Genomic DNA, 19,974 nt, shown 5'->3' with positions numbered 1-19,974 from the left:
GGCACTTTTTGTACAATTTGTCCTGGTAGATTAACCTCTTTAAACCGCTTATGAACAGTTTTTTTTTACTAATAATATCGTTTATTTGTGACTAAATCGTTCTAGATGAAGCAAACGGATCAGTTTTGGTCAAAAGTGATACGCGATGATAAGTCGTTGGCTTGTTGGTTTTTCTCTGTCTACCTAGCGTTTTCCTTGTTTTTTTCCGAAACAAAGCATTTCTCATACAAGTTTTCTGATCTGCCTAGTGCGTTGGCAATCCTTTTGTACTTTGCGCCTTCCTTGTGCAAATTTTCACAATCTTTCTTTCCTCAGAGTTGCAATGATTGCTTCTGCTCATTCTGGGTGTTCTAATAAGAAACACCGATGTGTATTGGGTTCACAATTAAAAATACATTGTAGCAAGGATAAACCAGCCTTTTTCAAAAAGTCGAGCGAAATAACAGTATTTACAACGAAGTACCTATTTCTTTGACCATGCCAAACCAGACTGCTGATATATGACGTAAACTAGTGTGTGTAAGTACAGTATAAGGATGATGAACATTGCATGTGCAGTTTTTAGAGTACAGCTCAACTTATACCAGTTCAATCATACAATTACCTATTTTATTGGCCAGCAGCAGTAGGCTTACTGATGAACAGCTCAGAATCGTTCCCCCACAAAAAAAAAAATGCATGCAAATCACATTGAAGAACAATTCTCCAAGCTCTGTCACTCTACACTGTGGTTTGCTGTACACACGTGGCTAATTGTAGGAGTTGCGGCCAAGAAGCCTCCTAAGTTCATGGAAGTGTTCTTCCGGTGAGCACGTTGTACGCATGCAGCGCATTCCCACATTCATAGGGCGGGCGCGCACATGCTACAAGCTCGCGTGACACGAGAAAGTAAATCGCGCGCCACACCACACACCGGCAGGGGCATACCCGTTTGGTTGGGGGGAGGATCAATGTGTTTAACACCCCCTTCCTGGCTTCGACAAATGGCGTCACTCGTGAGCTAATGAGCTCTCGCAGCTAGCTTTAAACAGCGTCTCGGAGTGTGCCGGTTGGAAAAGCGTGTGGAGCCCGAATAGTTTTTGGAAAATCCCTTAGCATCGCTACACAACGGGGGGCATCCCTCTCATCCCACGGCCGCTGAGTTTGTGTGCGCGTGTCCGTGAGCCTAACCGGTGCCCGGGCGCTCACCAAATTCGTTCGTGTTCACATGTGATTGGCACAACGCAATATTGACGTGAAACCGAAAAAAAATGTGCAGAGCCGAGGCCCCAAGCGGAACGGAAAACCATCGACTGCTTGCTACTCGTGGCCCGTTCGCCGCATTTCTCTTTTTTTTTTGTAGTGCAATTTGGTGGCGTTCGGGGTATCCCAAACGAACGCCTCTCTGTGACTCATTAGCGACGTCTTGGTCTAGTCAGGCGAACGAAATGGAGAGCCGTCGAGCTTTCCCTGATCTCTGACTCCTGCCCGGAGAGATATTTGAGATTGCGCGTGGATCGATTTTTGCAAGACAAGGATCAATGTCTTTTTTTTTAATACGAGTTGCTCTAATTAAAAATAAATACAGTGAGGATAATGTGTATAAGCCGCCGTACTGCTATCCTGCCGTCACTTTTAACCTTTTTGTCCAGATTATAAAAATCTAGGCCTAAATCTAGGGAATCGGCGAAAAAAGCAGCATTTCTTTTTGTTTATTTTAAGGGGGGACTTCGGTATTTATTTTTTTGTATTGTAACACATATTTTTAACATTTATCCCTGAATGCTGATCTTTTCAAGAGTATTATGTGAAATGTTTGGGCCAATCGAAGCAAAACTGATAAATCTTGAATATCCGCGCTTCATACAAGGCTCCATGCAGCTCGCTACTTTGAAGAACGTTTCCCAGAAACACAGAAACGTTTTCAAAGTCAATGCCCATCGTACCGTAAAAACTTCTCGACAGATCGACCTGAAATTTTTAACACATAATCTGTGCACATTTTTTCAGGTAGCCCCGTCGAGATTTCATAAAATGTTTTCGATAGTTTTTTTTTAACAATTATGTGAAGCTGGTTTTTTTGGGCAGAATCGCAAAAAGGATTACTTTTTCAAATTCAAAAATCTGCCAAACCCCGAAAAATACGAAATTCAACAAAAACTCGACGGGACTACCTGGATAAACTTATAATCTTTCTAACGAATATCGATTTGCATTTTTCTGATGACCCGTCACGTAGCTACGATGGGCACCAGAAAAAGTATCTTTTCGAAGATGCACCTTCCTAAACATGATGCCATGGAAAAAATTTCCCAATGAATGTTGCTAAAAAAAAATACCAAATATTCTTCAAAAGTTGTCGATTAATATGCCATTTACTTGAAACAATAAAGTTGAATGGTTACGTCACAAAAAATCGTCAAAAACGGGCCATTTTTGGCCCGAAAATACCAAAGTTCCCCCCTTAATTGAAAAAAATTACACGATGAAACACAACATTTGTGCATCGGCGCTTCGTGGCGTTCTACTGTACAGGCCGGCAAATCCTGTCCCCCTTTGGGCCCTTTGGCAATCGCTACCTTGCTGTCCATCCCTCAATCAAAAGACTTCAACGATCGATCAAGACACAAACACAATGTCAATCAAAAGCAACACAAGTCAACAATTGCCGAACGCACACACGCTAACACAACACCGGAACTGGAGCTCTGACGATGGTGGTGGTGGTGGTGGACACATCTTTCAAACAATCTAATCTATGCAAACTTATGGCATATGCTCTCGCACTCGCTCTCTCTCTCTCTCCATGTGCTCGGTGGACCATAGAGTCTCCGCTCGTGCGCAAGGTGATATGCGGCCGCGACATGAAACCATAAGGCACCCTCCCCACACTTTGACCCCCCCATCGCATCCGGCAGGTAGAACATTCCAAGGTTGTGTGCCTTCCTAGGGGGAGGCCGATCATTCCGTGGCCGTTGCCGATAGAAAGGGGGGAGGGGCTCTCGTGTCATGATCGATGGTTACACATTCACTTCGATCTGGACCCGGTCTGGATCCGGGGAGGGGGTGGAAATCAAAGTAGAACACATTATAGAGCCCACACCCTTCCTGCCCCCACCCCCTCCCCCGTTTCTGCTGGGGGTGGTATGAGAAACACGGGGACACATTCGTCCTTCGAACGTCGTCGCTTGATCACGGGAGCGGCGCGCGCAAATCTCACCCCGTGGGGGATGATGGGGGTAAGGGTGGGAAGGCGGCTAGGGGGGGGGGTTTGTATGATGAGCGGATATATGCTTTGGATAGTCGGTTGCAATTAGTCGCCCCGGAGAGGGGGGGGGGGATATTTAGCATCATCCCTCATCTCCATCCCCTATCACTACCACCCCCCCCCCCCCCCCCCTTCTTCCATTGTCACACTGTGCCAAAACAAACGTGGAGAACAACGATGGAACCCCTTGGCAAACGAAGAGTTATCGAGAGAGAGAGAGAGAGAGAGAGAGCGAGCGAGCGAGTGAGCGGCTCTGGTGCAAGAGAGCGTCGTCTGCAACGCCCCCCCCCCCTCCAGAGAACCAACTTCCTCTACCCCGTTCTCTTCTCACCCTTCTCTTAGTTGCTGTCGTTGTCGTTGTGGTCTCTGCGTGGCACAACACGTAGGCACTGACACACGCAGCAGCAGCAGCAGCAACAGCAGCAATCACTTGCTCAGGTGATCTGCAGCTTGTTGTTGTTGTTGTTGTTGTTGCTGTTGCGCCTAGCCTAAAAGGGGGGGGTGGTGGGTGGAGTTATGGTTCAGTTTATGCATTCTCTCCCGCTCGGTCGCCAACCAGCCCAGCCAGCCAGCCTGCCAGCCCAGTTGCTCCGCAGCCATCGTGGCAAACGGTTGGTGTGAGGATTTTTCTTCTTGCGCGCGGCCCCCCCAGCGATCGTTTATTTCTCCATCTCGGTGTGTGTGTGTCTGTGTGTGAACTTTTTTTTTTGGTGGAGTGGGGGAGGGGGCACCCTTCCCCCCTTGTATACCGCATATCATCACGATCAACCAGCCAGCCAGCCAGCCACCACTCGATGACGTTTTCCGTGTTGCGGGTTTGCGTTTGCGTTGTTTCCCCTTTCCGAACTGTCGTCGTCGTCGTCAGCGGATTCCCTCCGTCCTGCAGTTTTATTGGGGGAGGGTGGTGAACGCGTTTTAGCACGCCCCCCCCCCCCCCCCCCATTACGTCGATCAACCACACCGAATTCATTCTTTCCCCCCCCTTGAAACATTCTTGTTTTGTTTTGTTTTCGTTGTTTGTGCAGTTCGATCAAACACAAGTGCGTGATATGTGTCCCCCCACCCCCCTTTTCGATCTCTCTTTTGTCACTCTTACGTGTGCTCTCTCTCTCTCTCTCTCTCTCTTTCTCTAAACACGCAAACTGCATGCGCTTAAACCTAAGTGTCAGTTAGTAAACAGCCTGGAGGACTCGTTAGGACCCCAAAACCAACTGTATTGTGTGCATGTGTGTGTCCTAGCAGAGTTTTTAGTTTTAGCTATTAGCGTACGAAGGATGTTAGTGCAGAAAGAGAGAGCGAGAGAGCACGTTAGCCTTCTAGCCAGCCTTCCCCTGGCTGGTGACACTTGTGCCAGCTGTGTTGTGTCTCTGTATGAGTGTCTCTCTCCCTCTGGGGAAGGGGGGTGGGGTGGTTACTTGGTGCGGGCGCCACCTGCATCACCACCCACCCACCCACCCACCGGTGAAACGCAATACACGCGCGGTGCTGGTGCTCTGTGTGTGCCAAGGTAGAGCAGGTCCGGGGGTGGTGGGGTGGGGTGGGTAGCGCATGCAAACAATAACCTCTACCCCCGCTTGGAGGGAAAGAGGTAGGAATGGGAGGCATGCTATTTGCTTTCGCTCCATTATTCACGCTCGCAAACGTGACGCGATCAAGGCGCCACCAGGGCGCTTGCCGAGAGAGAGAGAGAGAGAGAGAGCGCGGTCTGTAGTGTGGTGATGAGAGGATGATGATGATGATCAGTAGTAGTAGCAGTAGCGACAGCAGTAGTAATGTTAGTAGTAGCGATACTCTCGGAAAAAAAGGTGGAACACCTCTTAGAGAGAGAGAGGGCGCGCGCGCCGGTGGGAAAATTGGGAAATTTTCATCTACGTGTGCGATTGCCAGCCTCTGTGACCGCCCGGTCTTGTGTGTGCGCCCTAAGCCAGCCGGGGGCTGGCTGTAAGGCGCAAGAGACAAGGCAGCGAAAGAGAGAGAGAGAGAGCTCCCCTTTTTTCGCTCGCTATCATTTCTCGTTGGTTTTTTTGTTTTTTTTTGGCGAAAGACTCCATCGGCTTTGCATGCGGAAGAAAAGTGTCTTTTCACAAACCAAAAGTACCCACACCGGCTACCAACACGAGCGAAATTTAAATCGAAAAATACACCTCCTCATCGGGCCATCAAGCAAAGTTTTAGGATCAAAGTTTTGTTTTCCCAGCAAACGAAAAATTTCTTTTGTCGGTCAAGCAAGCAATCCCGGCAGTGCGCCTTGGGGGGAAAAATCGATACACCGAGGTTGTGAGAGACACTAGCACGTTGCGTGCGGGCGCAGTACCGATGCCGGTGCAGTTTTTTTCCCCCCTTTTTTATGTAACCTCTTCACCTCTGCAAATTCCGTTCGGTATTTTCAAAAAAAAAAAAAAAATTACCTTTTCATCACGTGCTGACGTCGCCGACGAGGTGTGTGCACTTTCAATCGCTTCCACCTTTCGCGCATGTCACAACACCCCAACAACCGCCCCCGTGGGCCATGGGGTGATGGCCACGCTTTCCATTCCGACGATCGAGGTTTTCCAATTTGTGTTGGGCTTTGGGGGGGGTGCTCTCTCTCTCTCGCTCGCCAGTAGGGCGGCTTTTATTTTTTTTTTTGTTAGCCTCACTCACAACACACCGACAGAAGGGGTGGGGGGGAGTGCATGTTTGCCGTTCATCGCTCCTTGGCTGCTGTGATCTTTCTCCTTCCCTCTCCCCGGGAACCGCGCAACAGCATAAATCCATTGCGCGGCGATCTTCATCTATCTGCGAGCACATAAAAGAAAAAGAGAGCAAAGGGGAGACGGGGGGGGGGGGGGGGGGGGGGCTATTCTTCATCTTCATCTTTTCCATTCCCACCGCGCACGCACATCTGCTTTTCCTACCCCTTCCCCCCCTATATCCCTCATTCTTTGATTTCTCTAACTGGCCAGTCGGCGGCCACGGTCTCTCTCTCTCTCTCTCCCATCTTCTCCAGAGGATTTCCCGTTTTTCTTTGCTGCAACACTACTGTGGGGGGTAGGCTAGCGGAAGAAGAAAAGTGGAGGAGGGCGCCCAAGCGGAGGGGAAAAGGGAAAAAACAAAGGAAGGAAATTGCACTGTGTCCGGCCCTTTTTTTGGGTCGAGGGGTGGGAGGGGTGGCATGGAAGATGCAAAATCACGCACCCCCTCCCCCGGGGGGGCGGGGGTTGGAATATGGGAGAAAACGGTATTTGCGCCTGATGCTAGGCTCTGGTTTTTAATTATATATCCAAACACACACGAACACACATTTTGCACGGCACGGGAATGATCTTACCACCCCGCCCTCCCCGGGAGCAGCTAGCGGAAGATGCGGAAGGGGGTGGTATCCACCCTTCCCAGCTTGCCGAATCGCTACTACACCCAGCGAAATCAAAATAGCACCAACCAGTTTTGTTTTGTTATAAAAAGACAAATAATTGAGTTTCAAATAAATTCTTTCTGCTACATGTTCCAAAAACAGTTACAGATTAAACTAGCATGAGTTTGTTTTGTTTGGTTTAGCCGGTTTTTGGAAAATCCTGGAAAACTAAATGAAAAGGGGCGAAATAAAAATAGCACCACTTATGATTTTCAACAAAATCCATTTGTATTTCTCAAAATTCATCATGTTTTTGACCTTTGTTCAGGTTCAGGAACAAACTGGTGTCAATTAAACAGCTGATTGCAATGAAAAGCGATTTCAGCAATTAAACCAGTGTTTAGAGACAAAAAACAATCAAAGTTTCAAGCGTTAGATGACTGATTTGCTCTCAGCGCTCCAGAACTCGACATTTTAGCCTGTGTTCACAATCAAATTACTTTCCGTTTTCATAAACACTTGACTTGTAAGCGTATACCAAAAGGTTTTCTATGGGATTCAGATTCGTAAAACGGGTTGACCATTCGATAGCTTCTGTATTTTTATCAGAAAACCACGTTTTGTGCGTTTTGAATGGTGGGTTGCAGCATTATTATGTTGAAAAACAAAGTCCTGACCCATCAATGATGATTCGAACGTGTCTCCATAATCCTCAGACTGCATTTTTGTTGCTCTTTAAGCCAAGGGATGCCTACCTTCTGCCCATCTCTAAATCTAGTTAATTGCGCAAATCGAGTTAGTAGTATTGTCAGTCATCTAAAACCATCAAGGTTGGCCTTTTTTAATCTAAAATGATCGAGTTATTCCATTCTTCGGATGGGAAATGTGATTTTTCGCGACGTTATGTAGCTCAGTTCGTTTGGGTCGCCCTAGTTTTTTGAGAAACTTCAAGTGCTCACTATCTACCAGCATTTCTTGTACGTAACGTGTAGTCACTGTCAGATCCAATTTTGCCCGGATTTAAGATGTTGATTTTTTCTAATTCACTACGATCTGTAGCATTGTCCGTTTATGCTTAGAGAAAACTCCTCCTTTTGCCCCACAATTCTCAATTGGATCAAGTTTATTGGTATTTTTCAACAATTTCCAACGGCAGTGTGTGTGTTTTCCAACCATTCTTCTGGTAGATAAGCTCACTGATTATGATAGGTTATATTTTTTACCTTTTCCTCGAAAGTAGGATGGTCTGATGGAATCAAAGGAACTATATCAAAAGGAAAAAAAATGTTTTCACTGCTAATTGCACGTACTTAGAGTCCACTTTCATAGTCCTGAAAACCAAAACATAGTTCTTTAAAATGAGTGAAAAAAGTAAAATTAACCTGAGGTGGTGCTATTTTTATTTTGCACGGTTTTTTATTAAAAATTGTGTTTAAATGTTCATACTAAAAGAAAATATCTCATATAGCAGTTCAAAACATTGGCAGTGAGCACACGGATAAAATGGAGATAGAGACTGGTATTGTTACTAAGATTTTTAGACAAATAATGCCGAAAAACATGGTGGTGCTATTTTAATTTCGCGCAGTGTAGCTGGCTATCGCATTAGCGGCGTTGTGCGAGGTGTTGTGGCTGGTTAGTGTTAACACTCTTTACGTGCGCGTGTGTATGTGTGTGTTTTGTTCCTTTTTTTTCTTACATGGGGAGGATAGCGGGTGGGTTCTGTTATTACTTCTGCAAACAGCAAATCTCGTTCGTCACCGCCGCGCCACCCTTTGCCCCATTGGACACTCTCGTGCCGGGCATGCCGCCGATGGTGATGACGTTGCGATCGACATTTCCACGGCAGCAACCCACCCACCCCGGCCCACCATCAACGTCATTCGGAGTCCGGGAGGGGGATGCTAATTAATAACCAGAGGGGGAGACATCCCTCACTCTCTGCTCTCCGTTTGCTACGTTTGCTTGCTGGCTGTCCTTCATCGATAGCGCCGCGATTGCTTGGATGTTACTATCCCCCCCATGCCTGCCTGGCCAGCGCCTTGGCATGCTTAACCTTCGAGTGACTTTGGCCATGCCACTGCTCCAATGATCGCGCACAGATAGAGAGAGAGAGAGAGAGAGAGAGAGAGAGAGAGAGAGAGAGAGAGAGGCAGCGAGTGAGTGGCTATCGATCGACGAGAGTGTAGGGCGGTGTGGGTGGTTGAGAGGGCTGCAGGGTGGTAAAAAGGGTTCAAGGGAAGAGCGAGGACAGTGCATTGGGAGGGGGAGCTACATGTAGTACAAATCGCATTCAAGTGTCAATCACACTGATTTCCATTACACAACCATCCACCATCAACATCCCTCCACTGTTGAGGTGATTCCACCCTGCCGGAAGAGAGTGTACTAATGGGCTACGTTCACTTCGCTCACGAACTTCACTCTCTTGGTTTTTTTTTTAGAGAGAAATAGAGAGAGAGAAATGAGGAGAATCATGTGACAAAAAAAAATTATCCCCGGCACCCGGCTTTCGAATGTACTAGAGAATGTTCTTCCAAGGGAAACGAAAGACTCTTCATGATGCGCAAGCGACGAACCAACCTACCCCCGCAGGGGTGCTTTTCTGGGGGTTTTGTTTTCTCCTTATCCGACTGTTTATCGTTCGAAAAACGTGGGGAGAGAGAGAGAGAGAGAGATAAAGAGAGAGAGAGAGAGAGAGAGAGCGAGAGAGAGCGAGAGAGAGATTTTGTGAGTCCCCAAAAAGAGCTGACAAATGGCGTCTCACTCTCCCTTTAGTTCTTTTGCTTATTTGGAACCCCTTCCCCACCCCACCCCACCCCCCTTTCTCTCCCTCTCTCACCCTCCATTTCAACTCGCGTTAAATGGGGATCCGCTGATGACCGGCTGCTGCTGCTGCTGCTCGGTTGTTCCGTTTCCCAGACCTGGCCTGGCCTGGGAAGTGAATTCAATTTCGCTGGTGCCTCCTCCTTTCTCCCCCCCCCCTCCCCTCCCTGCGGACAACAGCTGGACGATCGATCGATCGCTGTCACTCCTAGAGCTTTGCTTTCCACGTGCAATTGCAGTTTAGCAGCTTTCCCCACGAAGCTCGAGCTCTATACACAGATAGAGAGCCATTCCCCCCCCCCGCAGGTTGTGTGCGCGTGTGTGTGCGTGTGATATGGTGATGGTGGTGGGTGTGGATCGCCTCACCGGTACAGTGGTTCGGTGGTGGTGGTGGTGGTAGAGGTGCGCGCGCGCGCTAGATGAAGAAGAAGAGCGGCAACCTGTTCGAGCTGCCCCCGAAGTGTCCGGCGCTGGCGGACAAGCTGAATGGCATCTTCGGCTGGCGGCACACGTACCAGGTGCACCAGCGCCAGAAGGGTATCCCGCACGGTAACCAATACCTTTACAAGAGCTACTCGCTCAATCTACCCCGGAAGGTTGGTGCCGGTGGCCAACATCATCATCACCATCTGCACCAGCTAGATGTTAGCGATGGTGGAGGACCAGCCCGGCTCCCGTCCGGCCAGCCGCAACAGCAGCAGCAACAACAACCGAAGCGAAGCAGCAGCCACCGGAGACAATCGGCAACGGCCCGGGGCACCCGGGAACCGGCGGGCACAACGGCACCGAACGGCGAAGGAACAGTAAGAATGGGCGGGGATGGTGCTCCACTTTCTTATCTTATCGCACACAAGCACCACCAAGCCGTGGGGACGGCTTGGATTCGATTGTGTCCCCTCGTCTCGCGTTGTGCCGCGGGGGAGTGGGAGAAGCACTACTAAGGGCGGATGACAGACTGTTCCGAACTGTTCGTCGCGCTCTTATCTTATCGGCCATTGTTGTGTTGTGGGTGTAAACAATGAAATCAAATCACTTCGCGTGCTCCGCCACTCGCTGGAGCTTTGTGGTGACTGTTTTACGTACCCTTACCGTTACTGACGCTCTCCTCAATCTCTTTTTCTTCTTCTTCTTCTTCTTCTTCCACTAACAGAATCCGGACTCGTGGGTCGTGGTGCACCATCTGCAGTCACAATCGGGCATCCTGGACCCGGAGGACAACATTAGCGACGTGGCGGACGACCGGGAGGAGCTGATCGCGAGCTTCGAGGACGCGGGCCCCGGACCGGATCCGGGCGTGCAGCAGGGTGGCGGTGACGGTGCTAGCGGCAGCTCGGTCGGTACCGGTAGTCCCGACATCTTCCAGGTAGTCGCTCCAGCACCAGGCGGCAGTGCGAATGGCGGTGGTGGTGGTGGTGGTGGTGGTGATGGTGGTGCAGTTCCCGTTGGTGGTGCCCCCGGTACGGTAGTACCCGCTGGCCCCGGTCCCGGTCTCACCGTTACGGTAGCATCTCAGCCCGACCACACCAACACCACTGCTACAGACAACAACAGCACCACCGCGGCGGCACCAGGACCAGGTGGCGGTGGAACGGCAACAGGTGGTTCGTGCATCGAGGTGACGGCGAACGAGCCGGTACCGCTGGGGCTGGGGCTGCAGGTGCGCCGTGGCAGCGAACCATCACTGCATCAGATCGGCGTGACCGACCAGCGCAGCCCACTGTACAACGTCAACCCGAACGGCCATCACCAGGAGACGACCAAGCGCTGGTCGGCGGCACCGGTCTGCCGCAGTGACGATGCGACCACCGCCCCCGGTGTGGGTGGCACACCGGTCTCCGTTGCCGCCTATCTCATGTCACCGGAGTGGAACGTGCCGGAGGAGGATGCATCCTCCACGTCACCTCCACCACCACCGTCAGCGCAGGCCTTCAACCGATCCGGACGGTTGTCGATGCAGTTTCTCGGCGCTGATGCAACCGCCACCGGCTATCGGTGGATGGAGGCGGCCGAAAAAGCGGCCAACAACCATCACCACCATCATCAGCAGCAGCAGCAGCAGCAGCAGCAGCATCACCATCAACAGCAGGGTAGCGGTAGCAGCTATCAACAGCAACCGCCATACCATCACCATCACCAGCACTCCCACAGTGGCATCTACCAGTCGTCGCACAGCAACGGTGGCGGAGGAGGGAGCGTCAACAACAGCTTCAGTACGAAATCGCTGCCTCGGGAGTCGACGCGCAAGGAGCCGCTCGGTCAAGCGAAACCCATTTACGACTCGATACGGGAGAAGGAAAGGTAAAGGGAAGCGTAGAAAGAGGAGGGAACGGTTCGGCCGACATATGAATTTATATATTTCTCTCTCTCTCTCTCTCTCTCTCTCTCTCTCTCTCTCTCTCTCCTGCTGACTCTGTCTGTCGGTCCGTAGTGAGATGCTGCTGGTGGTGAATGAGACGGGTGGCCCATTGGGACTGACGGCCATTCCCGATGCAGAACGCGGTGGGCTGCTGGTGCAGAGCGTGGAATCGGGCAGCCGGGCGGAGCGGGGCCGGGTACGCCGGGGCGATCGTATTCTGGAGATCAACGGCATCAAGCTGGTCGGGCTCTCGGAGGTCTCCGTGCAGGAGCACCTTCGCAAGAGTCTCGCCTCCACCGAGCTACGACTTTGGGTGATACGTGGCAGCAAGCACCAGCAGCACCAGCAGCAGCACAACGCCACTGGCAAGAGCAACGGCAACGACGGTTCGGTGGCTGCCCTCGGTCGGTTGGTAACGGGTGGCAGCGGTTCCCGCTACCAGCGGCGCACCACGGACAGCGCCAGCAGCACAAACCACCGTGGCTCGCAGATGATCGAGGCGGAAGAAGTACCGGCCCCGGCGAAGGTGGCGACGGTGTCACCGACACGCAAGATGCCCGGTGGACCGTCAACCGTCGCGGCTAGCCTGCTGCAGGTCGCCAACACACGCAAGCTAGGCAAGCGCATCGAGATCACCCTCACCAAGGGTGACCATGGGCTTGGTTTCTCGGTCACGACCCGTGACAACCCGGCCGGTGGCCACTGTCCGATCTACATTAAGAACATCCTGCCCAAGGGCGCTGCGGTCGAGGATGGGCGGCTGAAGCCGGGCGACAGGCTACTGGAGGTCGAGGGCATCCCGATGACCGGTAAATCGCAGACGGAGGTTGTGTCGATTCTGCGCGGCACACCGCACGGTGCCACGCTCACGCTTGTCGTCTCGCGCCAGCAAGAGCTGACCGCCGACAGCAAGGAACGTGAAATAGTGAGTATTCGTTGTCGGCGGATCCGCCAGCCTAAGCATCCTAATCAATTTGCCCCTTTCTCCCAACTCTCTCTCTCTCTCTCTCTCTCTCTCTTTTGTAGGGCTTCGGCGTTGAACACGAACCAAAGAATTCACCCCCGAAACCGCCGGCACCGGTCATGCCGAAACCGTCACTCAAGCAGCAGCAGCAACCATCGCCGTCCAAGACGGGCAAAACCGCTAGCAGTAGCGATTGTTATGGTACCATAACTGGAGCCAACTATTCATCGGTAGCGAAACACACCACCACCACCACCACCAACGGCGGTGGCGGTGGCGGTGGCACACCCAAAACACCAACTGTGCACAAAAAACCGTTGGCTTCGATTCTCAAGTCGGCCTCCACGAATCAGATGGCTGAGCTGTTCCAGCAGCAGCAGGATTCGCCGCTACTGAACGGTGGCAGTGGCGCTCCTGGCGGTGGCACCAACACGTCCATTGCTAGCAACGGCTCGTTGGCTGGGGCCGCGTGGAAAAACCGGGAAATTCTCACGCTCCACATACCGGTGCACGACACGGAGAAGGCCGGGCTCGGTGTGTCCGTAAAGGGCAAAACGGGCTCGGCCAGTGGAGGAGGCGGTGGTGGCAGCAGCAACAGCAGTAGCGCCAGCACCACCAACAACGGCAGCCACGGTGGCAACCGTAGCAGCGACGGCGATCTGGGCATCTTCGTCAAGAGCGTCCTGCACGGTGGGGCGGCGAGCCGTGACGGTCGCCTCAAGATGAACGATCAGCTACTCAGCGTGAATGGTGTGTCGCTGCTGGGCCAGTCGAACGCCGAAGCAATGGACACGCTGCGCCGGGCCATGCTACAATCCGGTATGTGCGCTGTGCTGTGCATTTCCCCCTCCCATCATCGCTGACCACCTAACTTATGAGCGGTTCTCTTCGTCCTGTTTTTTTGTTTTTCGATCGGTAGGTGGCAGTTATCCCGGCAAAATCATTCTCACGGTAGCGAGACGCATCGGTCGGCCTGTGAGTACCGGCGAATTGCTCGAATCGGTGGAAACGCGCACAAGTACCGGCGGCGGCGGCAATGGTAGCGATCAGCAGAAACAGCAGCAGCATTCGGGTAACGGTGGTACCACCGTCATCTACCTCAGCCCCGAAAAGCAGCCAAACAACAGCAATCAGAACGAACCGAAGGTGGTGCAGCAGGCAAAACGGTACAGCAACCCGGTGCTCGATCGGTTAACCGGCGGTACTGGCACTGGTGGCGGCAGCGGAGTAGGAGGCAGCCTTCGTGGCCCGCCCCATCAGCACCATCCATCGCACATTAGCACCAGCAACAGTAGTAGCGCACAGGGCGGTAGCCCTGGTGGTGGTGGCGGTAGTTTTAACGACCACCCGAACCAGCAGCGGAATCATCATGCGCAGCTTAACCAAAGAGAAGGAGGAGGGACCACGACGGAGTACTCCATGGCGAGCCCGCCGTCGATCGGCAATGGCGGTTCGAGTTTACGCAACGATAGCTACTACCTGGCCACGCACGACCAGTGGAACCTGCCCTCGTCCGGCCTGAACGGCAACACTTCTACTGGAGCGGTACTGATCGAGGAGGATCCCGAACCCACCACACCGTAAGTGAACGATAAGGGCCCTGCCGTGGCCACACAACCTGCATCTTCTCCAAATACTTATCTCTTTCTTTCCACGCCATTCCGGACAGGACCTTTCCGCCTGGAGTCGGTCGAATGACGGTGGTGGATGGTGGTGGTGGTGGTGGTGTTGACGGTAACACGTCCACGCCACACGGCACACGTAGTTCAGCGGATCCAACCTACGCGAGCCAGCTGTCCCTCGAGACGCTCCCGTCGCCGCTCGATGCTTTCAGCCGGGACGCGATCGGGCGCCGGTCGATGTCCGAGAAACATCACGCGGCCATGGATGCGCGCGAAACCGGCACGTACCAGCGCAACAAGAAGCTGCGCGAAGAGCGGGAGCGCGAGGGCAAGATGATGCAGCTTACCGGTGGTGCCGGTGGTGCTAATGGTGGTTCGATGGAATCCATTCACCAGATGGCACGCATGAGCAGCCTCAAGCATCAGCACGGTGGTGGTGGTGGTGGCGGTGGTACGCTCAAGCTCGGTGCTACATCGGAAGCATCGGTGGGCGCCGGCAGCCATCACCAACAGCATCACCAGCAGCAGCAGCAATCGTCACTGTACGCCGAGGCGCTCGATAAGCTCGGCGATCTGGGACCGTCGCTAGGCATGAAAAAGTCCTCTAGCCTCGAATCGCTGCAAACCATGGTGCAGGAGATTCAGATGGCGGATGAACCGCGCGGCCCAGTCGCGCTGCGTACGCCCCGGGGCCGTGGCCGCGAGGAAATCCTACGAGCCGTCGTCGAACGGCCACCGGAGATGAGTAAGTAGCGCTGCGCGTCTTAGCCCTGTACCCTGTACCAAAATGCTAATGCCCCCTTCGTTCCCTATCCACCCAAAACAGAGGCGAAGAAACACTGGCTGCTTGAGGACGCAACGGAGGAAACCATCTCGGGCGGGACCGGTGGTACCGAGCATCCGAGTGGCGGGTTCGCGGTCACCCGCAACACCCCGTGCCAATCGTCACTAAACGATGGCAAGGGTGGTGGCACCAAGCTGCGGCCGAAGAAGAGTGGTGGGCTGTTACGCGGCATCGGACACATGTTCCGCTTCGGCAAGCACCGGAAGGACGTGGTGTTGCCATCGTCGTCTGGTGGCGCAGCTATGACGATGATGGCCGCCGACTACACGAGCAGCTCCGGTGGCACCATCACCAAATCGTTATCGGCGGCGAACGCAACGGGTCAGGCGATGGCCGAGGCCTGGCCGAGTGAGCAGCAGCAACTGCAGCAAGGTGCACATGGCCAACCATCTGCCAACGCCACGCCTACCTCAGCCAGCAGTGGTAGCTACGTTGTCTACGAACCGGGATCGGTTGAGCGGTCCGCCTCGTCCGGGCTGATCTTCCAGCACCAACCGCCCCACTATCAACCACCACCGCCCCCACCCACGTCCAACCGTTACTCACATTACGTCAATTATGACGAGCTTCAGCAGCAGATAAGGTAAGTCGTGTGTCCGGTGGTCTCTAGTGTGTGGTGTTTTCCGCCCAACCCCCCGCATATGTCGCATCAAGCGACTGGTATCTCGCTGATACTAAATCTCACTTCGGATTGCCTTTTGTACATCTCGCTCACTCACTCACTTTCTGGTTCTCTTTTCATCTTGCACTTTGGCAATCTATACTTCCCATCCGTCCGGGACGCACGCTTCTTTGGTGGTTCCATTCCGTGTCTGTTGTGGTATGTGGTGGTGGTTTGGGTGGTGGGTGGGTGGTACTGGAGTAGCTTTCGCTTTAGCCGACTGCTAAACTCGCTTAACTTCTGACCCTTCCCGTCGCGTATTCTACTAACTAGTCGAACGCTAATACCACTAACATCCGTACCTGGCGTACGGTGGGTAGGTTTCCCACCTAGAATTGAGCGAGGAAGTGGCGCAACTCATTCTCAATTCACACATTCATTCGTCCATTGCTAGAGCTCGCATTCGAGGAGGCTCGCACTTGGTTGTGCTAGGCTATGTACATAGTTATAGGTTACAGGCAGGTGTGTACCGTTCGGATGTGCTTTTGTGTCGGCATCGGTAGTATTACTATTATTTCCAATGTTGTAGGTTTCTTCCATGATGGTTTGTTCGTTCACCGCCAGCTGTGTTTCTATCATGTGTGTGTATGTGTGTGTGTGTGTGTGTGTGATTCAATAGTGGTTTGCAAGAGGGGTTGATCCGGTCATACATATTACAGTCGGTTCAATGATGCGTTCAATCCGTTCTGTGTACCTGCTGTACCGGTGGTTGATAGCCAGTGGCCGATGGGTCCCATTTTCTCTTGTCGTAACTTGTCTCAAGTGAGTTTGAAACAATCCTGAAGGTATCCAACAGTCCGTGTGTGTTACCGTCCGTCCGTCCGTCCGTCCGCCCTGCGATTATGAAGGCCACATACCATCAACTAGCTCGAATCTCTTCTCATCACGTACTCTTCTCTGTCTCTTCTTTCTCGTCCTATCTCCCTCCTGTGGATGTGTATGTGTATTTTTTGTTTGTCAATTATATTCCTTATCCTTGTCCTGACATATGGGGAAACCTCCCCCCCCCCGCCCTCCTCCCTCATCCAGCAGTGGCAACCATCTATACAGTGGAACGGTTAGCCGATCGTTCACCTATGTAGGTCCGTCTACGATTTACGACATTGCCGAGGGGCGCTCACCAGTGAGTCGTAGTGTAGGAGGAGCATCTGTACCGTGCCACACCACCTGTCAGCATAGTCACCGACATGTGTATGAGCGGATCGTACACGACGACGGAACGCTCACGGCGCTTAGCAGCAATAACAGCAGCAGCAGCTGCCAAACGCTCAATGGCGACAGTGCGGCCATCTTGGACCAGATATTGCAGCCAGGGAATGGTAACGATGCCGCGGAGCACTATCCACTGCAGCAGCTCGAGCGATTGCGCGACCAGCAGCGCCAGCAGCTGCAGCAGCACCTGCAAGAGCTGCAGCAACACGAGCAGGCACAGCTGGCACTGCGCCATAAGTTGATGCTGAGCCGCCAGCAGCAGCGTAATACGCGGGCCGATGCGGAGAACCGGCGACCGGACACTGCCACGCTGCCACGGGATGTCAATGGTAACGAGAGCCACAGGCTGGTACCGTGTAACCACCACCGGGGTTACTCTGCTGTACGGCGCAAGCGAAGCATGACCAGCACTAACAACAGAAGCCGCAGCAGCAGCAGCAGCACGCAACCACCACCCCGTGTGGTCGAGATGCGACGTCGAGCAGAGGCAACCACCTTCGAAGGGTATCATGACCGTGGTGGCGTCACGGTGAAGGAAGAAGAAGAGGACGTACAGCAGGACCAGATGCACTGGCCGGTGAGTCAGCAGCAGCAGCAGCAGCAGCAGCATGAGCAGGTGGTGCTGGCGCAGTCCAGGTAAACGTTCACACAGTGTCCCGGGCGCCATCTACCCACCGGTGTGCTCCTGCAACCGCACGCATCATACTGTCCTTGCTTCCCCTTCCTCACCTGTGCTCCCTTCTCACGCGCTACGTTCACGCACGCACACCATATAGTCCGGTAGTGGTGTGCTCGGAGCAGTGTCGGTGCGGCGCATGGATCCTTTGCTGTGTGAGATCGGTGCATGAGATGAGTCTGCCCGCGCAAACTAAAGCAAGATAAGGAGCAAGAAGCAGTGAAGAATGCCACACGCGCACGGGGTGTGTATGAACGCGAATGTGTTCTATTTCCATTGCATCCGAGTTCCGGGTTTTCTGCGTGCGACTGTGTGTGAGAGTTGATTTTAGTATGCTGCAGATAATACCGTATTTTGCCGTATTGCCACTGTTTGCGTGTTTTGGATTGAAAACTAGATAGACCACCGTGTGCGGCCATCAGTGGCCCCGTCGTATCTGTAAGGTAGCTCTTGTTAGTATAGCTTTGTCAAGAAAGCATGTTTGATTGATCTAAGCTTGTTTGCCGTTTTCATTTGCTCTCAATTGTGTGTGTTTTTTTAATACGACGCTCTACTTACTGCTGAAGATCACCAGCATCGTTCCGGAATCGTTAGTAACAAACGGACGGTGGTTCAGACCTGCAAGTGACTCCGAGATTGTTGGACACCGAGTGTTTACTCCGACAAGCAACCAATGGATAATTAATATTAGTTCACTCTCGGTAGATGTAGCTACGATGCCACTCCTCTAGAATAAGCTTACTATATGAACAAAATGCTAAGTCATAATGTTTTGCTTCTGCATATCCACAATGTTCTAAATAGCTACTCATATACACAACACTACCAACCTAAGCTTAAACGGTTTTAAGCTTAGTGATAATCAAGTAGATCAGCACGCTTTGGTGAAAGTTACTTACGATTGCCTTCTCTGCACGCTTTGGGAATGGTACTAGAACTAAGACAAACCGAAGCACTCGTCGCATGCTCTTGAGAGTGCCGCTATTCCTTCTGTCACCCGCCATAAATCCTTTTACAAACGCGACTGTTCGCCTGCGCTCAGTTGGCAAGCATTCATTATTTTCCTCACAGATGCTAATTTATCTCTTTTTTCATTATCGTCTACCACTAATATCTACGACACCATCATCATCGCAGTAGACGGCATCATCATTACCACTCGCAGCGCTCAGCCCGCAATACACCGCCAATCGCCGAACTCGGACAGCAACAGCATCAACCGCAATCTCTTCACCATCATCACACCAACGCTGCTGCGGGCCTGCTGGGTCAGAACCTTCATCATGCGCAACAAAAGTATAAGAGCGTGCGGCCCGTCTCCAGCTACTACGACAGCGCTGGTGGTGGAGGCTACGAAACGATATCGCACACCGGCCCACCGAATGTCGCACCCGTCGGTGGCAACACAAGTAACAGTAGCGCCAACAGCAATACCATCAACAACAACAACAACGAAAGCGGCGGCAGCAGCAGCAACAGCAATCACCACCGTAAAGCAGGCTCCTCAGCATCGATCGGTAGCGGCGGCGGCAGCCTGCAACCGTCTGGAAAGCAGCAGTCAGAACCGAACCTGAACAACAATAACAACAGTAGCAGCAGCTACCATCATCATGCACAGCATCAGAACATGGAGTCCTGGCATCCGGGACCGGCAGTAGTCGGTGGTGGGAATGGCACCGGCGGCGGCGGTGGCGGCGGCTCGATGCGTAACCATCGGGGACCGTTCGTGACGCAAGTCCAAATACAGAACCAGTTTCAATAAAGAATCGGATCAGCGGGACGATTCGGGCGCCCGTCTCCGTCCTTCCCCGGTTATTCCTCTGCCGGGGTAGCTCTCAGCGGGTCCTTCCACCCTAGGGGCGCCGTCAGCGCCAGATGAATCAAATCGCGAGTCGTATCGCGGAAGCTAGTTTGTTTTTTTTTTACATTTCCCTCAATGCGCCTCAATTTGCCACCGGCAATTTGCCCACACATACACGCGCTATATTTTTAAAGAATGCTTAATCTCCACATTCTGTATGAGAGCTTCACAGGCTAGGCACAGGCACTGGCGCGCGCGCGCGCGCGCCGGCAAGGTTCTATCGAGACATAAATGTATCACCGTTTTTACTAATAAGGACAACATCCAACTATTTGCGTTTGCCGGTATGTGTTTAAGGCTGGCCACCGTTTTGTACCTCCTAGGAAAGCTTAATTGCGGCGTAATGAGTTTAAGTAAAGCGAACTGTAAAA

The 19,974-nt window shown here is 52.5% G+C and overlaps 2 protein-coding genes across 11 annotated transcripts in view; one reads left to right on the top strand and one right to left on the bottom strand.

Annotated features, from left to right (window-relative positions):
- LOC126569487 (uncharacterized) overlaps positions 1–19,811 on the top strand; it is a 45,849-nt gene extending 26,038 nt beyond the window's left edge. For 3 of the 10 annotated variants that reach the window (XM_050226660.1, XM_050226652.1, XM_050226668.1), the window contains exons 3-10: positions 10,558–11,705; positions 11,836–12,688; positions 12,790–13,546; positions 13,647–14,307; positions 14,397–15,094; positions 15,176–15,776; positions 16,884–17,702; positions 18,880–19,811. In XM_050226660.1, the coding sequence (XP_050082617.1) occupies positions 10,558–11,705; positions 11,836–12,688; positions 12,790–13,546; positions 13,647–14,307; positions 14,397–15,094; positions 15,176–15,776; positions 16,884–17,702; positions 18,880–19,504 (6,162 nt within the window). In that variant the 3' untranslated portion in view covers positions 19,505–19,811. Of the gene's footprint in view, positions 1–3,845; positions 3,923–9,587; positions 10,211–10,557; positions 11,706–11,835; positions 12,689–12,789; positions 13,547–13,646; positions 14,308–14,396; positions 15,095–15,175; positions 15,777–16,058; positions 16,510–16,883; positions 17,703–18,879 lie in introns of those variants that run through there. The other 7 variants (XM_050226634.1, XR_007607800.1, XM_050226642.1 and 4 more) reach the window with 7 other exon arrangements.
- Positions 2,112–19,974, bottom strand: part of LOC126569625 (polycystic kidney disease protein 1-like 3) — a 131,599-nt gene continuing 113,736 nt past the window's right edge. Inside the window, exon 9 of the mRNA XM_050226875.1 lies at positions 2,112–2,153. The gene's annotated coding sequence lies outside the window, so the exon portion shown is untranslated. The remainder of the gene's footprint in view (positions 2,154–19,974) is intronic.

The sequence above is a fragment of the Anopheles aquasalis genome, chromosome X (assembly GCF_943734665.1).
Source record: "Anopheles aquasalis chromosome X, idAnoAquaMG_Q_19, whole genome shotgun sequence".
NCBI classification, from domain to species: Eukaryota; Metazoa; Arthropoda; class Insecta; order Diptera; family Culicidae; genus Anopheles; species Anopheles aquasalis.
The sequence above is the reverse complement of the archived record's forward strand: the minus strand, read 5'-3'. Positions and strand labels throughout refer to the sequence as shown.